Below are 19,698 nucleotides of genomic sequence, written 5' to 3' on the forward strand. Positions count from 1 at the left end.
CCAGGTATTTTTCCTAGTAAAAAGCCATATTACTGAGGGGAGAGTTTCCTACTATTTGCAGGAAAATTCAGAGGAGAACAAACAGATACTAATTTGTTAAAAAGACAGATAAACATGTACAGGAAACACTTCTATGAAGGTCCTGATCCTCTGAAGATTAACAATCTACAGTACTGGAGACAAAACCATGACACTGAGGAAACAAGTGAACTATAAAAACAGGAAGAAGTGGAAGTTTATTTTTTTATGTTATTTTGAGGGAATATTTGTTTTTCTGAAGCTTAAGATACCAGCAAAAGCCTCCATCTGCAGGTCATACTATTCTCTACACAAAAGCAGCTGCAGCGAGTTTCCTCACCCAGGTCCCCAGAGCTGTCAAATGGGGAGGCCATCCTGCACATTACAGATCTGCTGTTTCCCTAACCAACACTGTTGTTCAGTTTTCACCTCATCTAAAGCCATTATGAATTGATGCATAGACAATACTTTGTAGCTGACACCAATAAATCAAGTTATTTTGATGCTCCATTTCCCCCACAGCCACAGGGCTAGGCATTCCCTCCAAATATGTATTTTGGTATATTTACTGTAACAATATTAAGGTAGTACTTAGGAAATGAAGGGCTTTGCCACAAACAGAAAAGTTGTTCTGGACTCTCCTCCTCTCATTCAAACAAAAATAAAACCATCACTACTGTGAATGACAAGGATGCAGCTGGGATGTGCTGGGGCCAGCCATCACTTCTGCAGGAACCTGGTGGCACAACTATTTTCAGACCATCACAAGTCACCAAAGCCGAACAGACCCCATCACTTTGTCTGGAGGCACCAAACTTTGCTTCTGTCTCAAAAACATCTTGTGTTCACTCATGGTGGCATCACAAGGAGCCCTCAGACCTCTGTTCTATGACTTATCCTCCTTAAGTGAGTCAGGCTGAGGCACAGCACTGCCATGGGGTCTTCTGCTATTAAAGGAGGTGGAGAGAGTATGAGATAGGGACCCCCCACATCCATTTGCCTTCACTCAGGATTTTTTTAAGCAACTTCTTCACCTTTTTCTTGCTAAAGCCTGCAAGAAATCTAGATAATTCCCACTGAACCAATGCCATGCACATGTACTCAATGCCAACCTAAGAGCAGAACTCAAATCTCTCTGCAGAATTCCCAGAGCACAGAAAGCTATCAATGCAGAAAATAAGTTCAACTTAACCTGAAAAAAAGGTTTAAATATTTATACTCCTAATATATCCTCATCACTTCGCTCTTCAGTACCATTTATAGCTGAGTTATTTTTGTCCACTGAAAGTCATCCCTTTGAACTAGGGCATTCACTGTTTAGGAAATACAATTAAATTTCCATGTTAGTTAGTAGATATTAGTTAACTAACATGGGGAAAATTATCTATGTTAGGAAAATGCAAGCACAACACTATCAGCCCTGCTTTACACTTGGCTTTGACCTCTACCACAACTGCAATAATGATGCAGATGTTATTTGTATGGTTATTGCACACAAATTTATAAGTATCTCTATTAAGCAGTTGCTCTTTGACACACACTACACCAAGCCACATACCTTCTGCTTTTCTATTAAGAAGAACAGTGACTGCCTGTAAAGGTATGTTCATCAGTGGGTAGCCACCTTTTGCCAATTCACATTTCCTTTCCACATGATTACTTACATTCATATGCTGCTGAACTGCTGCAAATTCAATAGACCAGTTTTTACCTTTGCTACCTTCTGGGTTTGTCTGCCTATGTGTGCTCATGTACCAGGGTTTTTTGGGACCAAGTGTTCTACACCACCTTGTAGCTCCTCCTGTTAAGTACTGGTATTGGTAATTAAACAACTCACATCAGTTACAAGCAGAAGTTGGAATAATAACAACAGACAGAGCCCACAAGCACCAGCTTCTAGGAAATCACTATCAGAAACACTGCTAAACTTCATGCTTTCTGGCTGATTAAGTACTTGAGGTAAGGAGCTGCACCCATACATAGTGCACACCAAGGCTTCCTGTGCTTTCCACCCCGACTTATCACCCAGAAAAGTAATTTCAACTCTGAAATGACACCCAGATATCCTGACTTCACCCCTTCTTTGGTCCAGATGAGGGAATGAACTACCAGAAAACCCTGTGCAATGCTTCCACAAAAGTACCAAACTTTGACTCCTGCCATTGAGACAGATCATCAGTAGTGAGCCAACTAGTAAAATACAACAGTGTTTTGCTCCATTGTCTGCCAATACCCAAGAGATACTTTCAGAAGTCACAGACTGGCTCTTCAAGTCCTTTTCTTCAAAGCACATAAGAATAGTATGGAGTAATAGCAAAGCACAATAAAATGGTGGGTGGCTTCTGAGCTCTAGCAGCTCTGGTGACAGGACAGAGTGTCCAGGACAGTTGTAAGCCAGATGATACTGAAAGTACTTGACTTCTGTTCCAGGACATCTCACGGCTTCTTCACTTTGCACAATCCTAGCTGCATGGGGCATTTTTTGCCTGATCAATTAATCAATCAGTGTTTGAGGTCCATCAGTACTTGGCATGCCAATGACATGAAAAATAAAACCACAACAACAACAAAAACAATAAAATTCAAGCAGCTTTAACAATCTTTATAGCACTTACAGGCTCTGGACTCTCCTGCCAACCAAGGTAGCGATGGGGAAGGCTGAGTTCTGGTGCCAGGGAGCCCAGATACTCATCATGCCTATAATAACCAGCTGTTGCCAGTATGGAGGATGGTACAGGCACTATTCCAAAAATCCCACTCCTGGACAGCACCTGGGACTTCCTCTGCCAAGCAGGTGGCATTGCAAGCTCCAGGAGGCTCCTCATGTGCTTTCCTGAAATGCTGCTGTGGAATGGGCACAGAGGGCTTTGATGAGCCCAGAGGTGCTCACACTGTCTCTCCAAATACCTGGTTTTATTATCTCTAACCTGCACCCATGGGCCGCTGAAAGTGCTACATCCCATTTAGATTTGCAGGGATAAAATTAAGCCTTTCCTTTGATAGGGAGTGATTCTTATGTGGTGCCACAATGCTTGTTCAGGCAAGCTTTCTATTCACCTGGGGCAAGCATACTCTTCAAGCTTAATTAGATCATCTCCCTAGCTAAAAAAACTTAATAGGTAATTGAAACTTCATGCCAACCTATGGTCTGCTCTGCATGTCTCTCATGCCTCGTGTAATAGAAGTCCAAGGGTGGGAGAGCAGCACGGGGTGGGGAAAAAGTTTAATTTTAGCCTAAAGGAAGAACAGAGTCAGCACACTGCCTAGCTAAAGAAACAAACAAAAAAAAATGAAAATCCACTCTGCCACAACCCTGCTTCATGATGTGAACTGACTAGTACATGCATATGACCCATAAAGGAGAGGAGTGCTGAATGTCAAAAAGTGTTCACAAAACTGGAGGTACAACCATGGACAACACACGCCAAGAGTGCTGTGCTATGCAACATGGGGGGACAGCTTGCAAAAGCCTTGGAGATGCCAATAAGGCACTCTCAACAAAATAAGGCTTATCTTGCCGAGGGGAAGTTATCACATACAAAAGAAAGTATCTTTTTTAAGCACAGAAGAGGTTAGTGTATTTAACATTTTAATTAGCTAATGAATTACAAAACCACAGTGCTGCAAAAGAAGTTCCTGTATTTAAAATGTTCCAAAGTAAAATTAATACACAGGGACTGGATTTCAGCCTTTTAGGTATTTTTTTCCCTCATGTTTAAGGTATAGTTTTCAGAATAAGTTACATATAGGATAGCAAGAACATATACAAGCTGTAAACAAACACAAAACTTTCGACTTTTCTTTATTCAATTAACTGAAGAAACTCATTCATGTTCTCTGTAACACAGCACCTTCCTACAAGCCACACTTCAACCTCCCTCCAGTCATATGCCTCTTCCTGGGATTCAAAGATTTCCCTTTGGTGTCAAGGGAGTTCCTAAATTCCCTTTATGAATTATACAGCAAGAGATACCTGAAACAGGTGATCAGCCAAGGACAATCCCATTGAACCCATCCAAGGAAAGCCCTCCTTGGTTTTCCACCATCTCACTAACCTAGGAGCTTTAAGGACAGCTCTAGCAAATTACAGGTAGGGCTGCCCTGGACCTTATATAATACACCTTTGAGAAAAAGATTATAAGCTTCCTAAGTTTTCTGCTGTCCAGAATTTGAAGCAAAACATCAAATCAGCAAAACAACCCAAACATCAAATCAGCAAAACACCCCAAGGGGGTTACCTCTTTCATCGATCAACACTTATCATTTTCAAGTGTCTTGAAATACATGACATAACAGGAAAATTTATCTATGGATTAAAAAACCCCCAAATTTAACAAGCTGTTCTGCATTTTTTGTTCTTGCTACATCAGATCTTGAGGAGAGGTTCAGGCGCCAGACAGTTCTGTCCTAATCCAACACCAGTTCTGTAAAACACAGCACAGTTCCCCTTCCCTGTTTGCTCTGTACTGCGGACTTCCACGCCTCATGTCCCTGCAACCACCGCCATCCGTCATGCTTCAGCTGCCTCTCCCTGGCTATTTACTTAGGGCTGGGTACGGTCAGGAATTCCTCTGTGTAACAAAATGTACAAACGTGTGCTTTTATGTGGGGCATTTCGATGCTGGAGAGTGCTCTCAAGGAGTTTCCCCTTTCTGTCCTGAGGAGCTGGCTTTACTCAGAAGTTCAGGGAGCAGGAGAAGTTTCTTGCTGACAAAAGTCACATGTGGAAGCAGAGGAAAGGGGCTCAACATTTATTCCATCCACCTAAGGAAATGAGAACTTGAAACAGTGGAGAATCCAGAACATAAGATATGATAAGGCTTAACAGGTAAGGAAATAGCTGGGTGCTCTATAACTGATAAGGAGCGCACACCTCAAGGATAAGCCAAGGAAGACTCACTGTCTAACACCGGAAGACACCATCTGCAGACACAAAGATTCATTCTGGTCTAAGAAAAACAGTCACTACCTCCTTGTGCTCTTCCAGCAAAGGATGATCCAACTGCCCCAAATTCACATCGTGGCAGTTAATAAAACCATGAGCTGAAATTAATTAGTACAAAAAAGTGTGTAGTTTTTCTGCTGACCCACCACCAACTAAGATAAATTTCTCTGCCATTCCATTCTTGCCTCCTCTCCCTACTGCTCTCATTACACACAGGGATGTTTACTTCAATATCCACTGTAAAATAAATCTAGTGCTAACCACACTCAGAAGTAATATCAGTAGCTACCTACCAAGTATTTTTTAATGCATGCTAAGATTTGGAAAGTCACTTTCATATAAAGATGAGAGAGGATGTGAAGGATGTGCCTTTGATGTTCGGTTCTCAACTGAAGAAGAGTTAATGTTGACCACTTCAAGAGACAACCTCTTCCAAATGCAGGCATGTTCTTTGCAACCAGCAGCAGCAGTTTTCAGCTAGCTCACTGGAGCCCATTATTGAGCTCTTTACAGAATAATTCACAACAAACAGCTTATGTTATATATTGGGTCTAACTGTTCCACAGACAAGTGGTTGGAGACAACAGACCCAGATCCCTCTTGCAAAGCAGTTGGGTTTTCCAACCTTGGCTTACAGGGCAGGGGATTCTTTATACTAGACAAAGACAGCACCTGGCTCTTTTATAAACCCACACCGTGAGCTGGTATAGCCAGGGCTCACTACTTGTGACCCAAGGTGAATGATGACCTGAAGAATGTCCAACCAGGGATGCTCATTTTCAGTCCTACCTCTACCATTCGTGCCCCATGCACCAAAATTAGAGCAAATTTTTTCTTCTTAAAATATGTAGAAGAAAGCACTACTTGCAAATGACTATGTACAGGAGGGTACCAGACTCATGTAGAACCACAAAACCTGGTAAATGGTCTTGTGAGAAATTATTTCTTCCATTCCTGCAGCAGAGAGCAAGCAAAAGAGGGAAACAGTCAAATAATATTTAATTGCTTTTTTTCCTGTATATGAAATTTGTACAAAAGGTATGCCTTTTAAAATCTCAACACTTAAGTGCTGGAAAAAAGGATGTCTTTTCTCCTCTGTATCACCTTACCCCAAATCAACATAGGAACCTTAGTTATGTACACAATCCAAATAGTATGGATTAGCAGAATCAGTCTGTGATTTTATTGCTTCAATCACTGCGGAATGTGGAGAGCATTTGGCCAACAGAGGCAAACCCAAAAGCAGCGAAGCGCTCTCCTGCTCACTACTATTCCCCATTGGTTTTGTTCAAGTCAGCGCTGAGAAAGCAAATTAAGCTTCCAACTCTCAGCTCCAATAATGGCACGAGATATGCAGCACTGACTCCAGAAGTTTATATATCTTCTCTTTAAAACATGAATGGGAAAGTGTACACAAACACCCTTCTTTCCCCATCCCTTCCTTCCCATAAGAAGGGCTGTTTATTTTTTTATTTGACCTTATGAAAGGTTGGGGAAGCTATTCCACCAATACTCTGATAAAGGTTGCCCACGCTTCCTTAGGGATATAGCCAAGGGAAAAAAAAACAAAACACCACCCAAACACCCCCACCAACAATAAAGCAGCTAGATGTATTATTGAATGACTTTTGGATAGAACACCTAATCGTATCAACTAATTAATCCAGTCTACAGCTCACCCAGAGCTTTCCTGAACTAGAAAATACAGAGTACACGGATGTACAAGCACTAAGCACTGCAGAACTTCAGTGCTCCATAGCCAACCAAGATCAAAACTGCCTCAGATAGGGGTTTCTGTGTTTCAATTTATGGATCTTAAGGACCACTATTTCTAAAATAGTCCATGGAGCTACTAACTCTAGGGAAAAACTGTTTATGCTCATGGGGATTTGGAATGAAGAGGGGTTTTTCTGCATGCACTGGAAATTTATTTCAGGACTCTTGCTTAAAGGCACACATGCAGAACCAAACCAAATGAATGGTTGGTGGCGGACTTTGTTAAGCTGTAATTTTTTTCATTCATAGGCTGTGATTTTAAAGGGCTCCTCATCTGCTCACTGGGGGAGGATCATCACAGCTGAGGTCACTGGCACACCATCCACTATCTCCACATTCAAAAACTGGAGACCCTGGCTAGATCCTGGCCTCTGGGCACACAGTTATTCCTAGGACACAGTAAAAAGCCTGGGAGAGAGGCAAGATTTTTAATGTGCAAGCACAGGAGAGAAGTTGGGTAAAAACATCACAGTAAGGGAGGCACACATATTTTAACATCATCCAGCCCAGCATCAAGCAAGATGGCCACGGCAATCCCAGGATCAACAAACTCTTTTGGAGTGCAATCCAAGGCATCAAAATAAGCCTATTTCTGTCGCTCCTTTATCTGCTGTCACTAAGCATTTCTACACATACCACAGTTCTATAATCCTAACTTTGAGGTGGGGGAAGATCATCCTCTCCCATGTACACATTAAGTTAAACAGATAAAATCCCTCACCCTCCTCCTGACTCTGCCCATCTGCACAATGCTATGTTTTTAAGGATATTAACCAAAACTGGTCACTTTTCCAGAGAGACTGAGCTGGGAAGGTTTAGGACTTCTGGGTAAGGGTGAGGGAGACACAGGCTTTAGTAACTGATAAAAACACAAGCAAACCTGATAATCAGCTAAAAAAAGAAGAAAGGTTGATATTTATCACATAACTTGTTTTAGGAACTACTGTAAAAAGGCACATCACTGACATGATAAGATCTTCCAAATCAGTGGAGTTTATGTGTACATAGGCACAAGGGGAAAAGGTTTATTTGGACTTTAAGGTTCTTCCTGTAGGATGCAGTGTTTATAAAGGGTATTTCTAGAACTTCCTGACTGCATTTGTGAGATTGTGCTCTCTGTGTGCCTCCAGTTCCCTCTCCACACCAGCCTGCCCCTCTCCTATCAATACCTCTTTAGTTTTTTCATTTTATTTATTGTTTTTAACGAATCTGGTTAATTTTGCATTTCGCTTCCTTCGAATAACAAGCAGAGGCTCATCTCCAGCACTGTTTAGTAATTTTCCAGCCATTCAATACACTCATGAAGTATTACTACAACAAAATGCCAAATACTTGCACAGAAAAGAAAGAAGGAAATTTTCCCCTTAAGCAGCTCTAATGGCTTAATTGTATTGCAGCCTTTTATTCTTGCTTTTAAACACAGAAAACAAGCTCTGCACTCTCTTTTTCTTCTAGTTCAACTAAACAACAAGTGCCTTTTTAAAAACACAAGGTCATTCAAGCAATGCAAGTATGAGAATTACTATTTTATAAAACTCTGTCCCATTTCCTAACCCTTTCTATATTTACAGGCACTAAACTGCATACATACAGTAGCAACATGTAAAGCAATGATGGGCTGCAACCAACTTAACACCTCCCATGCCAAGTTTCAATCAAGGATGAATTACGTTGGCAGCATTATAAATCTCTAGTGATAAAGTTTTTGCTTCAATTTCACCAGTACTTAAGATAAAAAAGCTCACCACTGAAGTATCAGTGGCTTTTCCATAATTTATAAACACACACACTTCAAATACATGGAGCAAAACAAGCTCCTGAAATACAGAGATTTACACTGAGGTCTAACAGAGGTGTCTGTACCCTGGCCCTCCACTGCAACCAAGGCAAGCAGGACTTTTAATACAACTTCAAAAATGAAAATAAAAACTTGAAAAAGAAATTAGCACTAAGGAATCAGACACTTGGTTTTTAGGAGATGTGATCATGTAAGGTGGCTGCGTTGTTGAAACTGTGGAGAAAATTGGAGAAGGCAGGTCTGGGTCTGGCCCCCACTTTCAGCAACATGCTCTCCCATGCAGTTCCTTCACAATGAATCTGATAGCAGAGGAAGGTGAATTTCTCAGCTCATCAACATCATCAAGACCTACTGCATGGGGTACCTAAGGCAAAATTAGGCATTCATCACCCCACTGAACCACTGGACTTCTGACCGCCAACCCTCACCCACACAGTATGGAGAAACGATGGAGAGGTGCAAAGATCCAAGCATTACAGTAATCACACAAATAAATTAAACAAAAGTAAGTAATTGAACAAAAACTAAGCTGCATATCTATAAACCTCCAAGCATGCTTTAAATTAACCAAGGTAATACTTTCAGATCTCTACACCATTTTAAAGAATGAGGCAGTTTGTAAATAATTGCAACCCCAGAGCCAGATCCCCACAGCAGTACTGACTGTACTCGCCAGTTCTGCTGATGCCTTTCAGCAGCTCTTTTATGGCATCCCTTGGATCCCTTTATGGGATCCCTTGGAAAACAAAAGAAATAGCTCTACAGTACTGGAACCTGGCTATGTTTCCCCTTCACAGCCCTCAAGGTTTTACAAAGATGGATGTGGTGACGAGCCGCCCAGAACGCTGATTGCTACCAAGGCATGATCCCAGCTATTCACCGGCCCCCTGTCTCATTCTGTCCCAACTTGAGGCAAAGCACACACTTCCCTCTGTGCTGCAACTTGAAGCATTAGTTAGCAACCTTCTCTCAGCTCCAGGGCATACCTTTCCACTTGTAAAACCAGGTGAACAGACAGCATGCCTTCCAAGCACTTGGAAGCCCGGGTGGGAGTGTTTGGACATGTCAGCGAAGAAAAGCAGTGAGTAGAGGTAAGCTGAGCTCTCTGCTTTTAGTGTGGGGGGGGGGGGTGGTGAACATAATGGGTATCTTTTTGGGCAGCATCCCCCTCAAAACAGGGACCTGCTCAAGGTGCTATGGATTAGGAGTCATTAAAGAAAAAGAAGTGTTGCCAATATTTAAAGGGAGAAAGCCAGATAGAAAGGAGACCCTTCTTTCACCTCATGTATGTCCCCCCAGAAAAATGCTTTCCACCACTAGTACAGGAATTAATAAATGAATGAAAAGCACAAATGGTCTAGAGACTCAAACAAAAAAGGTAAATTACACGTGTGCTTTAACTCAGATACTAATTGCTTCTAGTGGCATCAACTAATTCCAAACACGGACTCAATTCCTGTAAAACCACATCATTTAAGAAATGCCTTTCTGCAGGTGAGGGGAGGACCAGCAAGGAGCTGGTAGGTGAACTGTGGTGCTGCAACAGGCTCCTGTGTTTAGGGAAGAAGCTTTGTGATTTCCCACAGTGTTTTGAAACTCTAACTGCTGTACAATTGCCTTCAGTGTATTTCAAGTATTGCAATGGAAACTAATCTTGCTCTCAACTACTTAAACAGGCAAGCGATGTTCTACATTTTAATGTACAGGAGGGAAGCAGCCACTTCTAGCTAGCAAGAAAAGAAGTAATGGGACTATCCAAACAGGATGTATGTATAATGCAGTTAAAAAAACCAACAACCTAAGTGTTTCCAGACCTCCTCGGGACTTGAATGCATCTGCAGAACATGTTCCTGTCCTTGCATGGCAGCACAGGTCCCTACAAGCCGGAATATGTGTTTCCCATACACAGGATCAAAAGACGCTATCAGGTTTTACAGCACATCTCCCAGCGCCAGTCTGGCAAAGAGCAGCAGCAGAGGTGGAACAGTGACCAACTCAACCCTCCTATTAAAAAGGAGGGGGAAGTGGTTACTCTCAACAAGAGACAAACACTTTTGTTCCTAGGGAGAGATGTACACAGGTAAGGAGTCCTAATGCTACTTCTGAAAGCCCATTTATCCTTTGAATAGTTCACTGAAGACACTAATTCTGGCTTGCATTTTTCCTCATTTGTATGTAGTACCTGGGACAAAAAGCTCTAGCTAGCAAGGAAAAAGCTTCATCACCACCCCAGTCTTCAGGTCATGGAATGCTTTCGTCCTTGCCAGACACTGCTGTCAAAGTCCCCACTTTGGGCTACTCTGCAATCCCACTTTTGGAACCACCACAGATGATAAAATCAACTTCTATCGTTAGTAAGCCCCACAAACTCTCCTCCCCATGCCTGCCAGAAGAAGCTTCCTTCCTAGCTGGAATAGCCATCAGCAGTACTCAGCTGATAGACTCAAGATCTTTCCTCTGATTACATGTAGGAGCTGGGAACAAAGCGGAGGGGGGGTGATGGGGACACAAGAAGTCCCCAAAACATAGTCCTTGAAGCACAAGTTGCAAGCAAAGAAAGTAAAACAATAAAGTTATTGAAAGACTGTAAGAACAAGCAGGCCAGATTCAAAAACAGTACTTTGGGTTAAAACTCACTTTAGACCTGCAACAGGTAGAACCTGCTGGCAGAAGTCTCCAACAGCCTTGAAAGCAGGTTTTGTAGTAATGCTTTTGATAAAACACCTTACTTTATGGTGAAGCATCTATTACTACTGCATGGGGTAGACAGTGTTTTACCCCACTGGGTGCATGGTATAAGGATCACCTTCCCCTGATGTGAGGAGAAAATACTGCCATGAGGGTTTGCCTGCAGCATGAAGAGTAGAAGTCCTGCTTCCAGACAAGTGTGACACATGAAGGAATAGAAATAAAATCGGAAGGGAGCAAAACAATACCCTGGAGAGTGCAGAGAAAAGGAAGTGGAGACAGAAAATGAGATGGAGTGAAGACATCCTCCTGGACTTTGAGATGATGTCCAGCTGCCCCCACAACACTTGTCTGAATCAATCAGGAACAGAAAAATGAGGTTTGGGAACACTTGCAGGTACCAAGACTGATGGTGATAAACCTCCCAGAACTGCTGTGCTGGTGGGCAGAAGTGCAGTAGTAGTGCATTTCTTTGCTATTTTTGCTCCATCAGCAGGGCTTGCCCCTCATCCCAGCTCCATGCTGCAGCCCTACGGCCTCCATCCATCCAGCAGTAGGGGCCAGCAGATGGTTTTCCCTGCCTTGGAAGGAACCAAATCCTGAGAATGGGCAAACCCAGCCTTTGCTCCTAAGAGCTGATGCAAAACTCAAGGTGAGGGTCAGACACAGAGAGAAGGCAGCCAGCACAGCCCAGCTGCATTTCTCTGCAGCTTGAGAGGGTCAGGTTTACAGCACTGAGCAAGCACCAGAAAAATAAATGATTAAAGGAAATTTGACAAGGAAAGGGGGTGGACGTGGGTAGAGAAAGGGAAGGAAGGAAAACTCAGAAGATCTTGGCAGAAAACCAATAGGTAAGAAAAGAAACAAAAAAAAAAAAAAAAAAAGAAAAAAAGAAGAAAAGAAAAGAAAAGAAAAAAAGAAATCATTAGAAACCATCAGCTGAGTTTACCCATGGCCAAAGTGGAAAGAAATGGCCAGCGCAAGGAAGATGCTGCCCTGTTCTGCTTGCTGCCAGGCTTGGAGCAGACCTCTCTTTCCAGTGCTGAGTTTCCTGTGACAACAGCTTCTTGCTTGCTTTTGGTAGTCTACAGAAATGGGGACCTGCTGCAGTTCCTATCTCCTGTCAATCAACTCCACAGTCTATCTGTGCCTTTTTTAGTCAACTGACCTTTTCTATTTTACTTCTTTTTTAAATTCTACACTGCTTTAGAAGCCTAAGTCCTGCAAAAATCAAATGCTCTACTTAGCAAACAGGGCATATATCAAAAACACAGTCTCCAGAGATGTACTTTTAGTTTCACTGATCTCTGTGCCCTCTCCACCCCTGCACAGCTCTTGCAAGAAAGATCACCTTGTGCTACTACAAAGGGGGGGGAAAAAAAAAAGAAAAACAAAAAAGCCACATTTTTCAATGAATTTGTTGTAGGAGCAATTCCTATGTCCATGCTGCTGGAGGAAAGGAAACTGAATTTATCGATTCCTCAAGCACACCAGACTGAGTAAGAAAGAAAAATGAGGGATTGAATCCAATAGTTAAGTTGTGTCTCATTCCTGAGCTCCTATTTTCCAGCCTGGTCCTGAAGAAGGAGGACAACTACCATCATCTCCCTGCAATTTGGTGGCCGACAGGAAGCAATTTTGTGGTTTAAATCCAGCTAACAGCAAACCAAGCCCATGTTAAGAGTGAGCCCTGCCACACAACGCACTTTTGTTTGCAGCCTCAGGATTTAATTAAACAGGTAGATAAAACCTACCTTTTAACCCACGCTCCAGGGTGTGCCTCAGTGAGATAAAAAAACAGGCTGCAAAAAACAGGTCAAAGATGATTCCAGTGCTGGCGCAGCATCTGCACTGCACGCAAACACTGTCCCCCCGCACTCCTCAAGGAGGGGAGCTGCACCAAAAAACCCCACTTTTTAGCCCAAAAGCAGGTTGGTTTGGTTTCTCCTTTTCAGTGCTGCATCTGGATTATCCATGGGCTGCATGGGGCCATAGCAGGGTCTAATGTGCTGAGAAATTAAAAATCCAGCTCCCTTCCTCTTGTGGCAACCGTCTTCCCTTCCAGTTGCCTGACCAAATGCCCTCTCCATACATCTTCCACCTACAACTTCTTTTTAAGGCATTTCCAAAACAGAAGTAGAAAGAGTAGAAAGGGCAAATCTCTTCATTTTTTTCCCCTCTTCTTCATCTGACAGATCTATTATTCCCTTATAAACAACAACTTCTCCCAGAGACCGAACAAAGCAGCTACTTACATGTCATATTTTAAACAGGCATGTTTTCAGGCCAAGAAATAAACAGTTATATTTTGGCAATCCTTCATTTCCTGTCCTATTTGCGAGCGATAATGTCATAACACAGTGTGTCCCATGCCTTCCTCCCTGGCTGAAACTTGCAGCAAAATAATTTAGCTGAACGAGCTGCCTTTAATACCTACAGAAAAACCATCAGAATGGGGCATAAATGCAGTGAAAATGAAGGGGAGAGGGAAATAATTTTTTTCAGCACAGAGGGTAAACTGCAATATTGATGGATTCAGTATGCAGAGCAAACATTGCTGGTGTCTGCTCTGATGTGGAGGGAAATGAGATTTTTGGATGGGCAAAAGAACCAGTAAGAGCAAGTTCAGTCTAATTTTCTTTCCTTAGACTGGAAAAAATACATATGCCACTTAACCCAGCTAGTTAAAAACCTCCGGGGGACCAGTCCCACTTGCAAACACTTGGCAGGAGCGCTCCCAGCTCACTGGAATAAATCAGGCGTGCGCTGGAGCAGCAGGGACACTCCCGGGACACAGCCCGACCAGGGCATCGCGGCTCCATCCCAAGCAGTGCAAGGCTGCGGACCAACACTTCCTCGTTCTCTGACCTTTTCCATTTAATTACTTCCTGCGACTTTCTTGGAACCGTGCATCGGAACGAGCAGGCGGCTGCCTCCGGGCATAACCGAACCACTTTAGAGGTTCAGCTCCATTCTCCTCCTCACAAGCGGAAAAGCCAGGGGCAGCCCATCCAGGATGGCTTCGGAGAGGGTCGCCCACAGCCGCCCATCTTCTGGATGCAGCGCTGCCCGAAATCCCCGCAGCGCTCAGGTCCCGCACCGCAGCCTCTGATTTATGACCTGGCATCCCCACCCTGCAATGTGCGAGGCAGCACGGGCTGAGCGAGGGGCAAGGAGGAAAGCAGAAATAAGGGCTAAGATGCAGAAAGAGGCGCTTGCTTGGCAATGACAAACTGACCTCTAAGTATCGATCTGAGATGGTGCAGTTCTGAAGGGACCGATGAGTTTCAAGCATCCTAAGTCCTGTTTGTTTTCCTTCTCGCTTTTATAAATTGCCTCAAAATCTAAGTGTAATTGAGCTGTTCTCAAGAAACTACCAAAAAAAAAAAGGCAAAAAGAAGCGGGGGGGGGGGGAACCCTTGTTATTTACTTGAAGAGGGTTATTCTAAAAGGCATCCTGACAGTCGTCCCTTTTTTTGTAATCTGGCTGTTAACATTTGCTCACAGTGCACTCAGTGAAACAAGAATAGCTATGCAAATTAAAGCCAGATATCTAGGGCAAATAGCACGCTATACTACCATTGTTCTGACAGCTTGAGAAAACTTATCAGGAGAGCCTGTCCTTATTTCTTTTAACACCATATATATTGGAGAAAAAAAAAAATCAAATCACTTCACCCACCACTGAAATGAAAAAACAACCCATGAGTCACCGAACGCTATCAATCAATGCAAGGCTGGAGGCGAGGAGCTTACAGAGGAAACCATGGCTTACCTAAAACACCTCTCCGTGCCCCACAAAGCCAAGGCCTGCACTAAACCCTGACAGCCCAACCATGACTGCCAGGAGAGCCACCTGGGATGTGCACTGAGGTATGGACCATGAGGCATCACTGACCCTGAAAGTCAACGCATCCAGACCCCAACAAAAAAGCTTTCAGTGGCCTGGGAATGGGTTGGGTACCAGCACCCTGTGGTCACCAGCACTCCCAACCTCCAAGGGACCAAAGCACACAGTGCTGCTGGCTTGACAGATGACCCCAGGACAGGTGGCATGACCCAAGAGCTCCCACACACATGAAAACCATTAGCTGATGCCTCTGTCAGCATGGCAGTGCAGCAGCACCTGGAAGAATTCACTCCCTAAACAAACTGCCGCCTACAGTCAGGGAAAAAAAATCCCCCACCTAACCATCAGAGCCAAGTGCTTGGTGTTTTACACCAACATTCACCTCTGCACCGAGCTCTGTAGGAAAACACATTTGAAGCAGAATCTTGCCTCAAGACAAAGGCTGGTGAGCGCCAGATTTTGTCCACTGAATTGGGTTAGGTTTGACCCTGTGTTCTCATACCCAGAGACAAGAACCCACTTCTCTTCCTCTTGTCCAATTTGCAAAGTTTAAAAAAGCCCCAAACAAACCAAATAAAGAACCAGTTTTTTTATTGGAAATGAGTTGGCCACGTTTTTCCATCCTGTTAGGTCATGGCAATCTGCATGCAACTACTTCTTTTTTGGCATTTTGTTGGTTTTGGTTTTTTTTTTGCTTGTTTTGGTTTTTCTTTTACCAAATTCAAAATAACCACGATTTTAGAAGCTACATATAAACACATATTTATAGTCCCTTCATTAAGAGCTGCCAAAATAACAATTCCTCTCAACACACACGTTGGGGGCAGAAGCCATTTCCTTCCCCACTCACATTTCTCCAGTAAATCACTCTGAAACACGTTTACCACGATGAAGGTGCAAGAGTGACACATGCCACCCATTATGATTTTTTCGGACCTCAAAACCGAGCCAAAAAGTTGCACAATTTTGACGCTGCTTTATAAGCCCTGCAAGGAGACGGTTTAAAGCACGGTACATCCTATGGTGCTTGGCACCAACCCAGTCCTGCACGCCAGTGAGTCATTCCTCTTGACTGTCAAAACCCCGAAGGAGATAGCCAGGAACAGCCCTTGGGCCAGCACGGCGTGAAAGGGCCCTTCCTGCCATACCGCTGCAGTAGCTTTAGGTTTTATTTTGGGGAAGAAAGCATTAAAAAGGGGAAAAGGGCACCGTCGGGCATTTTGGAAGCCTCGCTGCGGCCTCTCGGGGGGCTTATTACCGGGAATGCGGCGGGAGAGAAGCGGAGCGGGGGTGGGCGGCGAGGGGGGACGGTGAATGGGGAGGCCGCCGGCGACCGGGTTTATGAATGCGGCGTCATGTGACGGCGGCGGCGGCCGCCCTCCTATTCACAAAAACGGCGGCGGCCGGGGCGGGGATCCGCGACGTCGTGTGTCCCCCCCCCACCAGCTCCGCTTCCCGACCCCCCAAGTCCCGGGGCTGCACAGCGGGGGCGCGCACCGCTCCCCCCTTCCATCTTCGCCGCTTCCGCCTCCGACCGCCCCCGCCGGGCCCCCTGAGTCCCTCGGCTGGGGCGGGGAGCGGCGGCGGCGCTGGGCTGCGCCCCCTTCCTGCGGTGCCCCGGGGCCCCGCACCCCGGCGGGGCCGCGCCGCCCTCCCGGGGGTTTTTATGAATGAAAGGGCCGTATGCAAATGAGCGCGGCCCGGGGGGAGCGCGAAATGGCGGATGCGCGGGCGGGCAGCGCGCACACGAACGCGCGTGTCCGCGTCCCTCTGTCCGCCCGCGGCCGGTCCGTCTGTCCCTCAGTGCACGGGGTATGGAGATAAGCGACCCGCACCGGTTCCCACCGGGGCAACAAAGACTGCCCCCGGTTCCGTGCCCCCACCCGCCCGCCGCCCCCGGCCCCGCTCACTCGTCAGGGTAGGCTTCCTCGGTCATCTTCTCCCCGTCTAGGCTCATCCCTCGCCGCGGGCGGCCGGGCTGCGCCTCCGCATCTTCCCGAGCTTCACATGGCGAGGGAGGCCGCGCCGCGGCGGGCCGGGGCTGGCGGCCGCGCCGGGCCCGACGGCGCGGGAGCGCGGCGGTGGCGGGGGGGGGGAGAAGGGGGGGACTACGGCCGCGCTCGTCGCCGGGCGGCGGCGGCCGGGGGCGGAGGAGGAGGAGGAGAGGCGGCGGTCAGCGCGCCGCGGGGGCGCGGCGGGGCGCGGCGGCGGCGGCGGCGGCGCGGGGTCCGGGCCCGGGGGAGCGGCGCAGCGCCCGGGGGCAGGCGGCGGCGCCGGGCCAGCCCCATGGCCGCGATCACGCCATGGCGGGGCGCCGCGGGGGGCGGCGGAGCGGGCAGGGAGGGAGGGAGCGGGGAGCCCCGGCAGGAAGCGGCGGCGCTGCCGCGGCCGCCGGGAGCGGGCAGGGCAGCGCCGGACCCGGGCGGGAGGAGGGAAGGGAGGAGGGAGGGAACCGCAGCGGCGGCGGCAAAGAAGGAGGAGACGCGGCCGGCAGTGGCGCCGCCCCGGCCCGGCCCCCCGAGCCCCCGCGGCGCAGCGCAGCGCCCGGGGTGCGGTCCCGCCGCTTTCGCCTCCGCCCGCTGGCGCCGCCCCCCGCGCCGCAGCCCCCGCGCCCCGCCCGCCGCCCGGCGCTGCTCCCGGCCGGGCTGGAGCGACGGGGCCCGCCCGGCTGCGGCTTGTGCCGTAGGGCCCGGACCGGCTCGGCCCACCTCGCCGGGTTCAGCCTCCCCCGGACTCGCTTACCCCTGCGCAGCCGGACCCAGCAAGACCTGGCTCAGCCCTGCCAGGCCGCACTTAAAAATCACAGAATCGATTAGGTTGGAAAAGTCCTCTGAGATCATCGAGTCCAACCTATGACCGGGCACCGGGTCAGTCAGACAGTGGCACTGAGTGCCACGTCCAGTCTTCCCTTAAACACCTCTGGGGGCAGCGACTCCACCACCTCCCTGAGCAGACCATTCCAATGTCTTATGACCCAATCTGTGAAGAAATTCATCCGAATGTCCAATCTGAAACTCTCCTGGTGCACCGTAAGAGTGTGTCTTCTTGTCCTGTCACTGGTTGACTTGGAGAAGACCTTGCCAGATGCTCCTTTCAGGTAGTTGTAGAGGGTGATAAGGTCATCCCTGAGTCCCCTTTTCTCAGGCTAAACAACCCCCATCTCCCTCAGCCATTCCTCATGACACCTTCATCAACTTTGTTGCCCTGCTCTGGACATCTTGGCTCACCTCAACCAGACTTCTCTCAGCCTGGCTGGGTTCAGCTCAGCCTGGCTCAGCTTGGTTCGGTTTGGCCCAAGGCAGCCTGGCTTGGTGCAGCTCCTTGTAATGGCTGATGAGACCCATAGGAAGCGTTTCCGTATGGTGATGCCATGTGCCCTGTGACTGGTCTGGTAGCTGGTCAGTAGAAGAAGCTCAGGGAGCTAATGTTACCCCACAGCAGCATGTCCTGAGGCTCAGATGCTGTTTTCTCACCGTCCTTGTATTCTTCCCACCCCACCTTGCCCTCTATGAGAGCTCAAATCGCCCCTTAGAGCCACATTCAGAATGGCTGTGGGGTGCATGCTGGCATGCTGGTAACATCATACAGCTTTTCTTGTAGGTCAGTTCAAATGGTTTTTGCTGCAATGAACGGTGCCATAACTGTAAACACTCTACCAACTTGTCTTGTGTTCATAGCTACACCATGACATCTGCCCTCAGGACTTGCTTGGTCCACAGAAGAGGGGTAACAGGAGCTGACTATAGAAAAGATAGTTTGGCCCATGAAGTTAAGTGCTAGCTGTGAGTTTTGGTTTTGCTTCCCCCATCAACCCCTCTGTGATCGGGCAATCCTGGGAGAAGAAATGTGTCTGTACCACCTAAGCACATCACCTTGCCCTCCAGCTTTTGCAGGCCCCTCCACTGCAGCATCCCTTTCCCACTGCAGGTAGGGAAATGTGCCGTCTCTGCTCTCACTGCATTGGGATATTCAGTCTTGTTATGGCTGCAGCTCCTAAGGGAGTCACATACTGATTTAACTTTCAAGTCTAGTCTATGGGATTTAGTCTTGAAGGGGTCTTCCAATTCTGGTGTGGAAAATTGTGTTTCTGCTCCATTGGGTTTCAGTTTCTAAGTGCTATAAATTTTCTTTTCAGGAACAGAGTGGAAACTCGGAGAGAAACCTGTGGACTGCTAGTAATGAGATGGAGGCAAGAGCTGATGAAAGCTTTGAGGTCTTCTCCTCAGGGAGAAGCAGCGTGTCTTTCGGAGGTGGTACCAGAATCTGAAGCTTTGTGGCACAATATTAAAGTAACATTCCTGTCACTGCTAGAGGTTTGGCCATAACATCAGATAATGTGTGAGAGTGCAAGCCTGCTGCCCTCCCTTTGGCAGATTGTGGGTGCTCTTTTGGGTGGCAATGCTGCCTATCCCTCCCACCCCCTTCCCACCCATTCCTTAGCAGAGCCCGGTTTGTCACCCCCTTGGCTGTGCTAATGCATCCCCCACTGAGGAGCGACACTCCTGGATCTGCTAAATGGTCCCAGCTAATAATACCCCTAATACCTCTTTCTTTTGGAAAGTTATTCAAGGATCCAGCTTGCAGAATGGCATGATAAATATCTTGGCAAAGCTGAGCTGGCAG

General features: G+C 46.8%; 1 protein-coding gene across 1 annotated transcript in view; it reads right to left on the bottom strand.

Moving 5' to 3' along the window:
- The window catches only part of SPRED2 (sprouty related EVH1 domain containing 2), a 59,586-nt gene extending 42,350 nt beyond the window's left edge, over window positions 1-17,236 (bottom strand). The window contains exon 1 of the mRNA XM_030235661.2: window positions 16,986-17,236. Coding sequence (XP_030091521.1) covers window positions 16,986-17,032 — 47 coding nt within the window. The 5' untranslated portion in view covers window positions 17,033-17,236. The remainder of the gene's footprint in view (window positions 1-16,985) is intronic.
- Between the last annotated feature and the right edge of the window lie 2,462 nt (window positions 17,237-19,698).

This window comes from Serinus canaria, chromosome 3 (assembly GCF_022539315.1).
Source record: "Serinus canaria isolate serCan28SL12 chromosome 3, serCan2020, whole genome shotgun sequence".
Lineage (NCBI taxonomy): Eukaryota > Metazoa > Chordata > Aves > Passeriformes > Fringillidae > Serinus > Serinus canaria.